The sequence below is a fragment of the Theobroma cacao genome, chromosome 5 (genome assembly GCF_053813885.1).
Source record: "Theobroma cacao isolate CCN51 chromosome 5, ASM5381388v1, whole genome shotgun sequence".
Taxonomy (NCBI): domain Eukaryota; kingdom Viridiplantae; phylum Streptophyta; class Magnoliopsida; order Malvales; family Malvaceae; genus Theobroma; species Theobroma cacao.
In genome coordinates this window covers 37,429,145-37,444,877 of record NC_142643.1, presented here as the reverse complement: position 1 = coordinate 37,444,877, position 15,733 = coordinate 37,429,145, and the positions used below count along the sequence as shown (strand labels likewise).

Below are 15,733 nucleotides of genomic sequence, written 5' to 3'. Positions count from 1 at the left end.
TTCCGATTATTATTCTTATTACTTTGACTCAAAACTTAAGCTCATAAGTTAATATTCTATCGCAATCTAGCAATCATCTATTAATACGATATTATAATTATATTTAATATAATAAATTAATTAATAATCAATATAAAATTGAATTAAATCCACTTATGATTAGACTCGAATTTAAAACATCATGATTTTGAACCTCTTTCATGTGTTTGATTTGTTAAAAACTCGAATTAAATAATAATTTTAAAAAATTAATGATACATAAAATTGATTAAATTGAATGTAAAATTTTAATTGTTTAAATATGCATTTAGAGATGTCAATAGATATCTTGTAATTGAATACTCTGTATTATCAAACCCCATTAAAAAAAAGATTAGAGTACTTATAATTGGATTCAAACAGTAAAGCTATTACTTATCACGGGTTTGTATAAGGTTCGAACAGTGATCTTACGGTATCTATTATTCAAATCCGATTATAAATAATGATTTTTAATATTAGTTTCAATTATATATATATTTTTGTTTATAAATTCCTTATAATTAATGTAATACTTACGAAAATTCATTAATTGTTCTAAATATAATTTCAAACATTAATTTATTTTTTTATGAACTAATTCTTATTTATTAATTAATTTTTATTAATAATATATATAAAAATTATTTTAAAATTATTTCAATCGTGTATTTAACAAGTAGTGTTTATGATATTCGAATATGAGTTCAGATAGCGATTTAAAAAATTAATCAAGTATTTATTGAGTTTAGAATACTTAAAAAATAATAAGTACTTTATCTATTGACATCCTTCAAACTCTATAAGAAGGCAAAAATAAATAAAAAAATTGTTTTTCCTTTTTTTTTTTTTCATTTGGTTGTTGTTGAAGTGCTACCGAGATCTGAAATAACAATGGTTAAGTTATAACTTTATTGGTTGGAAACAATTAAGCACAGACTCTCTTAAGTACATGATAGATTCATAAAAGCAAATTTTTTAATGGAAGAAAAAAAGGAGTTTTAAGTTTTTGAGCAGAAGGCAATGAGAAGAAAACAGAAAGTAATAATATATTAATATTACTTTCTTTTTCTTTTTTGTGTCACAATTGAGGAATCAAATCCCAAATGGGAAGCAAATTTATTTATTTTTAACATAAAGTCAACTGAATGATACAACAAAATAATAAGAGCAAAAAAAAAAAAAAAGAAACATGTACTAATATAAAACAAAAAATATAAAAGAAGAAAAAAAAAAGAAGAGAAAAAGAAAGCTGAACTGCACGCAGTAAAACTGCGTGTGCACAAAGTTGATAACCGAAGGGGCAGTTCCTTTTAAGTTCCCTTTCACTCATTTCTCTTATTCTGCTTCCTTCCCTCTTAATATTACTTCACTTCCTCTCTCTCTCTCTGTCTCTCTCTCTGTCTGTAGGAAAACAGAGTCAGAAAAGGGCAGATGAGTCGTCTTGCACCATTATCAGAAGAACCCATAAACGAAGAAGACTCAGCAAACTGTTCAAAGAAAGGTTTGTCATGGAAAAACTGGCTCAAAACTCATTTTTCTCTTGTCTTTAACAAGAAGTCTGACCTTAAGATCCTCTTGAGCGTTTTGGGTTGTCCTCTTTTCCCTGTTTCAATCCTTTCGAAACCACCCATCAATGAGGTAAGCAAAACGTAATGCCTTCTCTTTAGCATTTTGCTATTGCTTGAAAGCTGAATATCTTCTTTTTACTTACTATTTCTTATGCTTGAAGTTTATTGGTCTTTGGCTCATTTGATATTAGATTCATGTGTTAAGGTTAGGACTCGTTGGAGCTTGTTTTTATGGGTCTTTTTTTTTTTTTTTGCTTTTTGTTTAAGAGGAAAAGTTAAAAAAGTATTATTATTATTATTATTATTATTATTTTCTTATTGGGGAAACAATGAAAAGTAACCAATGGCTTGGTGAAAAAGTGATACTGGCAAAGAGAACAAGATTGGGTTGGTTTTCCTTAGTGCCTCTCCTCTGATGTGCCCCCAAGTCCCCACTGGCATCCCACCATGAAAGCAGCCAAAAAAAGTACACTACTAACAATTTTTTTTTGTGGGTCCATTTCTATAATTATGTTGAGTTGTGTAAAAAGCTATGCTATTTGTTTAATTAGAAGGTCCTATTGTTTTTCTTTTTTCTTCTTTTTCATTTCCTTAAAATGAACACACTCAAGATGGAATTACTTATAACAATTGGTGGGTCTTGATCCTTTCAATCATCTATTAGAGGATGTTTACCAAGGAATCATTGTTAAAAGTATCCAAATACCTTTGGCCTCCTCTAACTAGTTTCCTTCTTTTAAGGATGGACCCATTGAGTTATTATGTTAGATGGTTTGATAGAGTATAGTCTTTCAAGTATATTTTGTTAGGAGTTATAAGGAATGAAAACTTCCAAAATTGTAGGGCCAAGAAAATGAAAACAATGCGGCACTGATAACTGAGTCCAACTTTGGTCTTTTGCCTTTTCATGTTGGTATTAATTGCATCTTATACTCCATATGGCAGATAGTTTATCTTTCTCCATAACTTGAGACTGAAATTACTGAAGCGATTTTTAGGTTCAACTTAAAAAACCATCTTTAATTAAGAACCATACTTGTTGTTAGCAGGTATCTTCCTCGGCACAATACATTATACAGCATTTTACAGCAGCAACAGGATGCCGGAAATCAGAAGGGAGAGTGAAGAACATTTTTGTAACGGGAAAGGTAACAATGGCGATGGTAGATGAACTAGGTGCCACAGCTGGCTCAGTGGCTGGAGCTGCTGGGGTTGCACAAAAAGGCTGCTTTGTTATGTGGCAAATGGTACCTAATAAATGGCTAATTGAACTAGTTCTGGGTGGGCACAAGGTTGTTGCAGGTAGTGATGGCAATGTGGCTTGGCGCCACACACCTTGGCTAGGAGCGCATGCAGCCAAAGGTGGTGTTCGTCCTCTACGGCGGGCTCTTCAGGCAAGTAATGCCAATAGAAATCTTTGTTGGATTTATTTATATCTAATTCATTGTTATAAATGCATGGTCTTTTCTCATGGCTTCTAACTGCTAATAGCAATTACTGGTCCCATTTCTAAGCTTAAACTATTATTGGTCCCATTTGTTGGTATAAACAATTATTGTGGCACGTTTCCTTACTTTTTAATAATTTCTGAGCTAATTTAGATCTATGCTATCTTGACTTGTGGCTGTTTAGGTTTAGTGGGGCAACTGCTGTATATATGTAAAAATCGGATGAACTCTAGAGTGAAAATTATTTTGAGTTTTTTTTTATTTGTTTATTTAATTCTTTTGGGATAGGGGCTAATGTGCATGAGATCAGTTTATCAATGATATTTTTATGTCTTGACATATTTCCACTAAACCAAAAGTCTAATAATATAGGTCCTCTTGCGAATATTTGAATGTTGAATTGATGATATCAAATGCATAAGATGCTTGGTCTATGTTGCCATCTAATTTACTCTTATACGCGGGTATGTTGGAGAAAACCTTTTTGTAGTCATGTTTTCCATATAGAAGTCTAGCTGTTCCTGTTTATTCTGGAATGAGTATTACCTTAAACCAGATCCAACAACCCAAGATATCGGATATTGTTTCCCTGACATCTTCTGGGATATGAGATCAGTTAAATCATTCAGTCATTTTTAGAAAAGGGACTTAATTTTATTGTTCATTCACATTGCACTTAATTGAGGATGCTACTGGTTGTGAAAACATCTGCTGTAGTAGGTTACCAAAATTTCCTTTTAAGTTGACTAATTAGGGATCATTATAGAAGTGTGAAGATGTAAATGAAAGGACGGTGATCTATTTCCTGGAGTGAAACTGTGAAAGTTGAATGTCTGAGACTAGAATCGGTTATTGCCTCATGCATTACTCCTGAACATTTTAACAATATTTTTACCAGCTTTCAATTGTGAAAAATCAAAAACATATTTGTTAGAAAAAGTAGTAATTTTGACGCAAAGTACCAATACCTAAATGTTGCTTTCGTTTGGAGATGGTCCCATTTTATGATGCATATCAAACAATTCATGTAGGGACTAGACCCTGTGGCAATATCAGCTGTATTTTCCTCAGCTCAGTATATGGGGGAGAAGCGAATCTCTGGCACTGATTGCTTTGTGTTGAAGCTGTGTGCTGATCAAGTGGACCTGGCTGATAGGAGTGATAGCACAGCGGAGATGATCAAGCATGTTATATTTGGATACTTCAGCCAAAGAAGTGGCCTGCTGGTGTTTCTAGAGGACTCTTACTTGACGAGGATTCAATCACCTGGAACCCACCCTACATATTGGGAAACCACAATGGCTACGAAAATAGAGGACTATAGGATTGTAGAGGGTGTCATGATTGCACACTCTGGTCAATCAAGTGTTATCATCACAAGATTCGGGGACAATTTGAAGGCAGGCCTCTCTGTTACTCGCATGGAAGAGATATGGACGATTGATGATGTCGCATTTAATGTCCCTGGCCTCTCCATCGATTGCTTCATTCCTCCTAAAGAAGTTCAGAAAGATTTTCCAGAGGAGAGCTTAGATTGGCGATTGCCTTTGCATCAATGATAATGGCTGATACTCCTTGCTACTAATTGTTGCTTCAACAAAAAGAAAAGCATTCATGTTGTTAACTTTGGCTGGAGTATGCAGTCTCATGTATTGGCATGTGTATATAAAACACATTATATATTTTTGGGTCCCAGTGTTTGCAACTCATAGAAGGCTTTGAATACATTTAACTGATTATGGAATCATCTTGTATCACTTCAAAGTATATTTGTGCAATTCATAGTAGCTTTTTTGTGATCTTCAGATCTTTGGAAATTTTGAGAAGTACGACTCTCTTGTTCTGTAGATCCTTAAAGTTTAAGGAATATCTTGTATATACTTAGTATGTTACTGACGGACCGTTTCACGGTTTTTGTGCTTGCCTCTATCATAAATCAAAATTTTGGCAAAACTAGAGCTTAGATCTTTGGAAAGCATTGGTTGCAATTTTTCTTTGTTTTTTAAATTCTGGCACTAGCATTTGCTTTCTGATACTATTTTACTTGAAGTAGGTAAGAATTATTGCCTTCGAAATTTTCAACATGCAGTTGATGAATCTTCTGGCAATTCAAACTCTAATGACAAATGGCATAATAAACTAAGGGTTTCTTTTTATTGTTTCTTTTGAGTTAAAAAGAGTGGTGCACCATCTCACAAAAGCTGTCAGTGTGTTATCTTTTCTGTAGTCTCCACTACGGAATAGCATATATGAAAAGTGGACTTGATAAGTAACACTAGAGTTTTTAATTTATGAAGCTTGATACCTACACATAAGCTGCCTCTTCTCTCTCCTCAGTGACAGCCTTGGCAAAAGCACATGCCCCCCCCCCCCGCACCCTAATGCATTTTTCTGACTAGTATAAGATTAAAGTACACAAGTTCAACAAAGCAGAATAAACAGTCCCCATTTTTAATCCCACTAAGCACACCGTGACATATAGGCTTGAGGAGACATAAGAAAGGAGCAGGGCTCAACAAAAGTATAAATTAAACCTGTTGTATTTCTACTAGTGGAAAGGAGATTGTTTACAGATTACATTACCTGTCAGTATGTGGACTATGTGCATTAAACACGATTAGAATTTAAAGAACATTCTTAGCTAAAAGCAATTAACATAATTTGGATAAGCATTATTGAAATAAACTCAAATGGTTCATTTATTTTATGTTTTTTTTTTATGCATATGGAGGTTTATTGGATTTTTTAACACAAAAATATAATCCACTTATGTCATATTAAAAAAAAAAATTATTCACACTTCTTCCTTAAGATTCATTTTAAAGATCACCAAGTTTGAAAGCAATCAAATAGTAGTTCTTCTATACAATAGTAAAGATGTACAATTCCTAGTAAAACAAATATTAGAATTTAAAGATTTTACAATTTGACTACCTCTTTAAAATTTTATTTAATTTTTTTTAAAAAGTAAATAAATAAAAACCAGTCAATCGACGTGTATGTGTATGACATGTGTTGTAATGTGGCATATACATTTGTTGTACCACGTGTCAAATTCTATAAGAAAAATCTTATCAAAGAAATTAAAAAAATATTTAATTTCTTTCATCCATAATTCTAAGATAACCTCAAAATCATTTAATTTTTTTCATCAATATTTCTAAGATATCCTCAAAATCAGCATAGCATGAGATTATATGAATGGATTTGAAAAAAGAAAAAAAAGTGAATGAATGGTCGGGAAGTGAACAAAGAAGTTAATTTCTTTCTTTCCGAATATTATTTTGAAAAAAATATTTTTGATTTGAATAATATTTGAAAAAAATTATTTTTGACTTGAATATTAAAGAAAACCAAAAAAAAAAAAACACTTTATCTTAATCAAAAAAGAAAAGAAAGCAATGCTATTCAATGACTTAGTTTTAGATGTTGCGCGTGTGTGATGATCCACACTAACTTGTAAGATATTGTTCGTTTTAATTAGCTAGTTTTATAATTTTATTTTATAGAAGATATTCACAGGTTGAACATAATGTCAACTCTTAAATACTTAATCTCACTTTAATATCCAGTTGATGCAAAATTCATGGTTGACATTCTCCATTGATATAATATTCATGACTTTTATTAAAACTATGACATCCTCCGCAATGTGAAATTAATAGCTTCTCGTTGAGACCCTGACATCATCGTCCACTCTAATAAGGGTCTATCATTGTTAGTGACACATTGCTAATACCACGAGATTGCTCTTATACATATTGTCATGGTTTATAGCATTTTACAAAATATTATCTGCTTTGACTTGTTGGTTTTATGCTTTTGTCTTTAAAAAAACCCCTCACCCAGATGAAGTGAACCCATAAGCAAGAAAAGCTGCACGTAAATATATCAAACGTGAGCATATTATAGTTTGATATGAAAGGATGAAGAGCTTTCATTTTATCATACCAGCAAAGAATGTCTCCTGTGGGTTTGAGCTGTTATAGCCGTTGGCTATCCCGCTTCAAAACCATTTATTCTCAAAGCACAGTCGTTTCATTCTCTTCCACCGCTACCACCACTGCCCCGCCTAACGAAAATGAGACGCCGTTGAGTCGACCCGCCCCGCCTCCGATCCGAGTCGCACTCACAGAGTCAGCAGGTCGAGGCGTGTTCGCCACTCGGAGAATCGGTGCCGGAGACACAATCCACAGTGCTAAACCCCTCGTATCTCATCCTTCTCTCGCTGCCATTAACACTGTCTGTTACTTTTGCCTCAAAAAGATACAAACTTTTTCTGGGTCTCAACGTCAAGGCGTTTCCCTTTGCTGTGAAAAGTGCAAAGAAAGCTCTAAGGTTAAATGGTTTCTTTAATTTTTTTTGTTATTGTTTTTATATGGTAACAAATAAGTTGATAAATTGCCTTTCAAAAAAAAATTGATAAATTGAGTTTGGCCAAGTCTTTTAAGCGAGGACACCCGCCAAATGTTTGATCATTTAACTTCAAACCACTTTAAATTAAGAAAATTGGAATATTAAAGAGGCAACAAAAATAGTAATAAATCAAATGGCACTTTATTTTGTTTTAAATACTGAAGTATGAAATTTAATGATTAGTTTTATTTTTGGTCTTCTACTATTAATTTGTGGTTACTTCTCATTGGTTTTAGGTTTTTTATGATGTTGAGAAGAGAGCAGATTGGCTAGATTTTGATGATTATTGCAGGTAAGAAAGTTGGTTAGAAGCCTTTCACTAGAATGTCATTATAATTTTCTTGATTCATGTCGACACTATGTGCCTCATTTCTTTGCTCTTTGATGTTTTAGGATAGATTGAATAATCTGCCAATGCTTACTTTGCAAGGCTTAGGTTGTGAAAATTTGAGGATATTAGGTTTATGGAAGACCTGGATTTGTTTTTAAGGATTTCAATAATTAGCGAAGTAGCAACATCTGATGGGGAGTGATTACAGCAGTTTTCTTGTTGCGAATGGGATTAAAGAGAAAAACATAGAGATGACTGTGGATTGGTGTAAAGATGTTTAGCCTTGAATAGAATTAGGGCTTTAGAGAGGAACAGAGAGGGAAAGAAAGAGAAGGAAAGTGGGAGGTGAGAGAGAGAGCAAGGTATTCAGGCTTTAATATGTTCTTAATGCTTCTCTCTCAAATTCAATGCCTTAAAATCCTTCATTTTTCATCCCAAAGCCCAACACAAAGAGGTTTCAGGCAGATTATTGAAATCTGCTACATGATCATTCTATGCAACAATCTACAATGTATGTGTGCTAAGTGCTACCATAAAGGAGAACTCAAGCATTTGGCCCAATGATTAGTGCATGATCTCTCTATTTAAAAGAGTATGGGTTCGAATCCCCTTCCTTACAAAAAAAATGCTACCATAAAGGAAAAGAATTGCCTACTTGGCATCCTTTTGAGTATCCTACCATCAAAAGTTCTGTTGCTTAAAATGCAACAAAATGCACCATTGCAAGATAGCTTTTGAGGGCACGTAGTTATACCTGTGATGATATATACTCTGAAGTACAAGTTTGATTAGGTTGGCACATAGTTAATATGTTTTTCATGCTGTTAGTTTTTTTTCTTTGAAAGAAAAAGTCCATTTAACTCAAAGAAAAAAAATTCATTTTACTCAATGAAGAAATCCATTTAATTAAGTGATTAGACAATTAAATTTGCTTACTATTATGTTCTGTTGCTAGCCAAAGTACAATATGTCGTCATGTGCACTCTATTTCTTTGTAAATAGTATTTTCGTTTCTGTTGTGCCTTAGAACCCTGCTATTCATGCTGGATACAAACCCTAATGCATTGCATGATATTTCGGAGCATTTACTTTCTTACTCCCAATTTTCTCTTTGTTAAGGACTGAAGGTATGAAATATCCCCTTTTGGTAAAGCGGTTAGCTTGCATGGTCATATCAGGAGCTGCACAAGCCAACATTGTTGACATACTTCAACCAGCTAGCTTAACTCAAGAGATGATTTTAAAGGTGAAAACCATTTTGGATAATAGCGATTTTAGAACTTCCCCAAATGAGAAGCATATTAATGGCAGATCACCTAGTATATAGCATAATTGGTAATCTGATTATAGTAGATTACACTGAGTAAAGTGGCTTTGGAAAAACTATTGTTGTTGCCTTCAAAGACAGCCATGTTCTCTATGTCAATTTTTTTTTATATGTATGTGCTTCCTTTGCCTACATCTTTTAAGGAGATTCTGATCTTTACATCTGTCCTTCAATGTCAGAGGTATCCTGATTTCATTGTGCAAAAGAATTATTTTGTCTTCTCAGCCTTTTCATGATCAATATATACAAGATAACAGTTACTAGATATGCACTAATTCTTATGTCCATGATGAAAATTTTCAGATGGAAGAGGGATTTTGTTTGCTACAGAGTGCTTTCTCAAAGGCAAATATTAGAAAAGAACATACATCTTGTATCCCCCACTGATAAGAAATTAATGGTTAACTTTTCCTGTTTCTTTTATAACGGTCCTATGCTGCCATGCTCGTTGTTTTCTGAGAAAATAGTTGTCTTTGACACCATAAAGTCTTAACCAAACAATGGTACACTGCTGTGCTTGCACGAATTTGCATCAATGCATTCCGTATTGACTTGGCTGGAGGAGTGTATGAAGATCTCCTTTCATTAGCTGCAGCCTCTGTAGAAGCTGAATCTGCAGTTGGAAATGCTATTTACATGCTTCCATCCTTCTACAATCATGATTGTGGTAAATTTTCTTGTTTATCTACTGGTAACTAGTGTCTTAAATGTGGTTCACTGTACATTTTTTCCCATGTTCATTTCTGAAGAGCCTTCTTCTTCTTCTTCTTCTTCTCTGACTTTTCTTTTTTATAAATTGTTTATTGATGGGGACAGATAATTTGTCACTGTAAGAAATACTTTGTCAACCATAACCTTGATTCTGCAAGTTGAATTTTATGTAATGTGGTTCTCTTAAATTTTACCACCTCAACAGTTCAAACTAATCAATAGCCACAACCCTTCGAGGACCCAAGTTCAGAAATCTGCTTCCCATACTTGACTATCAAAAAGGGAAAAAAGGCTTGTGGTCTTGAAAATGTAGATGAGGCCATGAAAATTGTAATGAAGCCACTTTAAATTGTTGATTAAAAATTAGTACGTTATATGTGCTGAGGAAATGGAATGAATTAATATTATCCTGTGAGGTAGATAATTGTGCTTTAAAGAAATAACAATACTGGAATTACAGATCCCAACACACACATCATATGGATAGAAAATGCTGATGCAAAATTGAAGGCCCTCCATGACATTGAGGAAGGTTCGTCTCTTCTGCTGCTGGAAGAACTTTGGCTAACTTTATTATTGGCACCACAAAATCACACGAAAGGTATCCTGAATTCCTGATTCAATGACTGACATTTCTTCTTGGGAATCTTGTAGGTGAAGAGCTTCGGATATGCTATATTGATGCCAGTTTGAGTTGTGATGCTAGACAAAGTATCTTGTCTCAAGGGTTTGGTTTCAAGTGCAATTGTCTAAGGTGCTTGTCTGGTGATTAAGGGGTATATGATCTTTACCTGTGACCTATTGACTGTTTTTGTGCTTGCTCAGTAAGCTTTATAAGGATGCACTCATATGTCTGTTGTTTCTTTGACAGTTGTAAGAGGTTAGGGTAAAAGGATGTACTCTGTATTTCGTGTGTTTGTACAAGGCTGCTTGTATTCAGAGAGTTTCTTAGATCCCTAACGCGAAAACATTTAAATGTATAATTGCATTTGCAGGGAGTCGAACCAGGTCTATTGCTTGGAAGGCAATTATCCTAACGGTTTTGTATATTTCGTGACATTGCTGCTATACTCCTAAGATACCCTACACATGACAAAATTGTGGGAATCTTAATGTTGGTAGTTGTGATACTCCTTGAACAGCATGTTCAGAAAAGACTGACACATTAGCTTTGTTGAGAAAATTTCATGCAGGTTACTATAAATGAATTGAACGCCCTGTGTGGTCAGGTATCCTTATATGGGTATGGGCTTCAATTAAATTACTAATAGCTACTAACCAGGATTTCAATACTATGTAAGAGTTGATTGGGGTGAACTTTTGTCAGGCAGAACAGCGTAATTGTTTATCTTATTTACTCTTCATTTTATTTTGTGGGTTTGACATCTAGATGTCTTCTAAAAGGTTATAAAGCAGAAAAACACACAACTGGAATTGAAAAGTTATAACTGCAATGAGTTTTGACAATTCTAGGCATACAAGGGGCTAAAAGCGAAATGGTTATGGGGTTAATCCATGCCTGCCTACTCACTCCAGCCCCATTCTCCCACACCCTTTCTTTCCCTACATTTTTTAAATACAAACTATACCAAATAGTCAAGTGTAATTCACCAAGGACACATAATCAAAGAAGATCAAGAAAAAAGAAGTCCCGTCATCTTAGCCCCTGATGAGAAGTGTGATTGTTGAAGGAAATGGCATAAAGAGAACCTTTGCATGAAAACTCTCTTTAAATAAGATCAAATAAATATTAAAGTATACCTAATTCTCATCTCCTTCTCCCCTTAAATTCACCCCATTCTTCTTGCTGTTTTTAAAAACTCCTTTCAATCTCTTCTTATGATTCCAAACCAAACTATGTATCTTTCTTTTTCCTTTTTCTTGTAGGCTACAGTTAGTTTACTAGTGCTAAGTTGTTAAGCCAAACCATTTTCTTTTAACTACCAAAAATGCTTTAGTTTGTTGATCATACTTTTCTTTCTTCTCAACTTCTTTTTTTTTTTCTTAGAACCTGATGGGGGCCTTGTTCCTCAATTCCTTCTCTGTTTCACCAAGCAAACTTGCAACAGTTTCCAATAATTGTAACTCATGGAGGAAGAAGAACATTTTTGTGCATTGCCAAGGAAGTGGCAATGCCGTAAAGACTAGTGGCGTTTCTTCAGTGTTGAGAGAAAGATCGAAAATGGTTAATGCTGATCGTGGTGCAACTGTTATGGACGCAGGAAGCTTGGTGATGTCACCAAATGGGAATAGTCAGGCAGATATTGCACTTAAAGATTTGGTGCCTTATGGGGGTTCAACTACTTCTTTAGTGGAGCTGCAAGAGGGCATTGGCATTGTTAAGTTTCTTAGAGGGAAGGATTTCTTCATTACCGGTTCAACTGGATTTCTTGCCAAAGGTATTTGCTTCTTTCTACTCATCACTTGCATTTTACTTCGATAATTAAGTTGACATTCTTAGTAGACAGTTTGTACGAAAAATGAGTATCTTTTATTCTTTCAAATCTTCTTATTTTATTAATAATATGCAGTTCTTATTGAGAAGATTTTACGAACTGTACCTGATGTTGGGAAGATATTTCTCTTGATCAAGGCCAAAAACAGAGAAGCTGCAATGGAAAGATTGAAGAGTGAAGTATGTTATGTATAATTGTGCCGTTTGTTGCTTATGCTGATTGATTCTTATATCTTCCAACCCTTTTTCCTTGTATTGAATCAAATTTTAGTTTGTGTTTTGTTTTAGATCATAAATGCAGAGCTTTTCAAGTGTCTACAGCAAACATATGGAAATAGTTACCAAAATTTCATGTTGAGCAAACTGGTCCCTTTGGTAGGAAATATCTGTGAATCTGATCTTGGCTTGGATGGTGATTTAGCTGATATGATTGCAAAAGAAGTCGACATAATTGTGAATTCTGCAGCTAATACAACTTTCGATGAAAGGTTATGGCCTTTAACTTATCTCTAAGATTGTTGAACTGTTAAGAATAAGATCAGTATGTATCATAGCAAATTTAATTAATCACTGTCGTTATGGAGTTGCAGGTATGATGTCGCCATAGATATAAATACAAGAGGAGCATGCCACCTCATGTGTTTTGCCAAGAAGTGCCAGAAACTTAAACTCTTTTTGCAAGTATCAACAGGCAAGTATCAAAAGCAAAATATGAACACCATGAGATTCGGGGAAATTTTTTTCAAGAATAACTGATTCCTAGCTTATCTGGCATCTATATAATTCTTGTACAATTTTTAGGTTTACTTGTGCTTTTTTTGATCCCAGAAGCAACTTGTATATAAACTTAAGGACTTCTAGTACTTTGCCGTTAAGCAGATTTGTTCTTTTTAACATGCAGCATATGTTAATGGCCAGAGACAAGGAAGAATTATGGAAAAGCCATTCGACATAGGAGATTGCATTGCAAGGGAAAATTTAATTTCTGAAACCACACCCAGATCCATACCTGAGTTAGATGTTGAACATGAGTTAGCATTGGCTTTAAATTCCAAGAAAGGTTTTGATGATACTGAAGTGGCTCACAAGATGAAAGAATTGGGTTTGGAAAGGTGACAATTCTCAGTCTCTTCTTTCCATCCTCAGGCATTCAAGTGGTTTAAGCTTGAGAAGGAGGAGAAAAGATTATAAACATTTAGAATCATAATACTCTTAATTTCTTACACACTTCTCAGAAAGAGTAATACAAATAATTTCTTTTCTACATTTCCTCTGTGATTAATGTAAGTTTTCTGAACGACACAAAATTGAGGCTTTAATCAAAGCACTGACATGATGATCAACACATGATCAGGGCTAGAAAATATGGATGGCAAGACACCTATGTCTTCACGAAGGCTATGGGAGAAATGATGATCAATAATATGAGAGGAGAAATACCAGTAGTGATAATTCGACCTAGTGTTATTGAGAGCACTTGCAAGGAACCATTCCCTGGATGGATGGAGGGAAATAGGTATCTCTTGTTTAACTTTTTATATGATGCAATTATTTTTGACAAAATTTGAGGTGCCCTTTTCTTTCTCTCTCAGGATGATGGATCCAATAGTATTATGCTATGGGAAAGGGCAGCTAACAGGTTTCCTGGTTGATCCCAATGGAGTACTTGATGTTGTAAGTAATCATTGTCTAATTCATACATCAATATTGGTACAAGTGCTTGATGAATTAACATTGGAAAGTACATCCACTCCTCGTTTTAATTTCAATCCCATGAAGGCTTCTTGTTTTCTTACCGTGACGGATTACAGGTTCCAGCAGACATGGTTGTCAATGCAACCTTGGCAGCCATCGCAAGACATGGAGTGACCCCGAAACCAGATATTAACATCTATCACATTGCATCATCAGTTGTAAATCCATTGGTTTTCCAGGATTTAGCCAGACTACTCTACGAGCACTACAACTCCTCACCATTTCTTGACTCAAAGGGGAGCCCAATCCATGTTCCATCAATGAAGCTGTTCAACTCCATGGAGGATTTCTCTGCTCACCTCTGGAGAGATGCTACTCAGAGAACTGGATTGACAGCTGTGGCATCTTGGAGTGGAAAGCTGTCTCAGAAGCTTGAAACGATATGCAGGAAGTCAGTGGAGCAAGCAAAGTACTTGGCTAATATATATGAGCCATACACATTCTATGGGGGAAGGTAAGTTACATTCTCTGTTGGGCCATGGATTTTACTGTGCTGGTATCTTGTTGACTTATATCGTGTTGAGTCAACATCTTTTATTTGTTTACTTGTTTGGATTTGTTTCATTGTTGAAAAATAGAAACTGACAAAGATAAATTTCAAATCAACAAATGTCAGGTTTGACAGCAGCAACACTGAGAGACTAATGGAGATCATGTCTGAAGAAGAGAAGAGGAACTTTGGATTTGATGTGGGAAGCATGGATTGGAAAGATTATATAAAAAATGTCCACATTCCTGGTTTAAGGAGGCATGTTATGAAGGGCAGAGGGATGTGTACATAAGTCAATTCATAGATACAGTAGCTAGATCTGTCAAAAATTATGTGTGTAATAAATGAACGCCTTTTCATTATGTTAACAAAACCAAAGAAGGCAGAGAAGTCTTGCCTTCTTACTAGTGATGTAATTTAACCTTAGAAGGGATCTATCAGTCAAGTTTATCTTATTTAAAGCAATGTCGGTAATTTTTTATACAAGAAAATCCACTAGATTTATTAGTAAATGCAGGTCCAAGAGACTTTATTTCAATAAAACTAGTCTGATCATTCAACACTACTAGATTCACAGTCAAGCAAAAATAGTGCAATCATATTCATTTGTTGAAATCATGGAGCATAAGCTATGAAGGGCAGGATTTATATGTAATTAGCAAACTAAAGACTATGCTCTGTTAAATGCTAAAGTTTCTTTACCATTTGCATAGTGGTGAGTGTTCTTCCAATCAGATTTTTCTATACATTAAATAATATTTGGAGTAACTCATTTGTTTATTTAACAAAATTAAAGTTTTATAGCCCAAATATAAATCTCATGATTCAAATCTTACTTTCTTCCCCTTTAAGCACGTCTCTCTGATTAATTTTCCAAGATTTCTTCTTTCTTTCAAATCAGAAAATTGGAAGCCTTATATCATCAATGAAAACCAAGGGATTATGGTGCTTGGATTGATATTATAACTAGAAGGAACATTTTCTTTGGTCTTAGGTAGCATTTGGTATAAGAGAAGTAAGAGTATAATCCCTGTAATCTGCCTAATTAAATTACATTCCAATATTTGTTTTGCAACAAACCACTGTAATGAAAGATTGTAATGCACTCACATTACAGCTAATGGATATAATGTAATTGTAGCTCAAAATCAATTTTTTCAAATTGTATTGTACTCTGTAATGTTATTAAAGATATTTTTTATCTTTGATTT

At 34.2% G+C, this 15,733-nt stretch overlaps 3 protein-coding genes across 3 annotated transcripts; all 3 read left to right on the top strand.

Moving 5' to 3' along the window:
- Window positions 1-1,354: 1,354 nt before the first annotated feature.
- On the top strand, window positions 1,355-4,836 carry LOC18599191 (lipase (DUF620)). The gene is made up of 3 exons (XM_007029043.3): window positions 1,355-1,659; window positions 2,639-2,983; window positions 4,069-4,836. The coding sequence occupies exons 1-3, from the start codon at window positions 1,453-1,455 to the stop codon at window positions 4,594-4,596; spliced, it is 1,080 nt and encodes a 359-aa protein (XP_007029105.2). The 5' UTR covers window positions 1,355-1,452; the 3' UTR covers window positions 4,597-4,836.
- Window positions 4,837-6,806: 1,970 nt separating this feature from the next.
- On the top strand, window positions 6,807-10,859 carry SDG38 (SET domain protein 38). Its single transcript, XM_088806907.1, has 8 exons — window positions 6,807-7,375; window positions 7,690-7,745; window positions 8,904-9,030; window positions 9,415-9,484; window positions 9,599-9,778; window positions 10,283-10,354; window positions 10,477-10,598; window positions 10,694-10,859. The coding sequence occupies exons 1-7, from the start codon at window positions 6,998-7,000 to the stop codon at window positions 10,593-10,595; spliced, it is 1,002 nt and encodes a 333-aa protein (XP_088663033.1). The 5' UTR covers window positions 6,807-6,997; the 3' UTR covers window positions 10,596-10,598; window positions 10,694-10,859.
- A 271-nt stretch (window positions 10,860-11,130) lies between these two features.
- LOC18599189 (fatty acyl-CoA reductase 2, chloroplastic-like) lies at window positions 11,131-14,957 on the top strand. The gene is made up of 9 exons (XM_007029039.3): window positions 11,131-12,221; window positions 12,354-12,457; window positions 12,566-12,765; window positions 12,868-12,968; window positions 13,179-13,389; window positions 13,632-13,793; window positions 13,870-13,951; window positions 14,089-14,486; window positions 14,649-14,957. The coding sequence occupies exons 1-9, from the start codon at window positions 11,837-11,839 to the stop codon at window positions 14,812-14,814; spliced, it is 1,809 nt and encodes a 602-aa protein (XP_007029101.3). The 5' UTR covers window positions 11,131-11,836; the 3' UTR covers window positions 14,815-14,957.
- The last annotated feature ends 776 nt before the right edge of the window (window positions 14,958-15,733 follow it).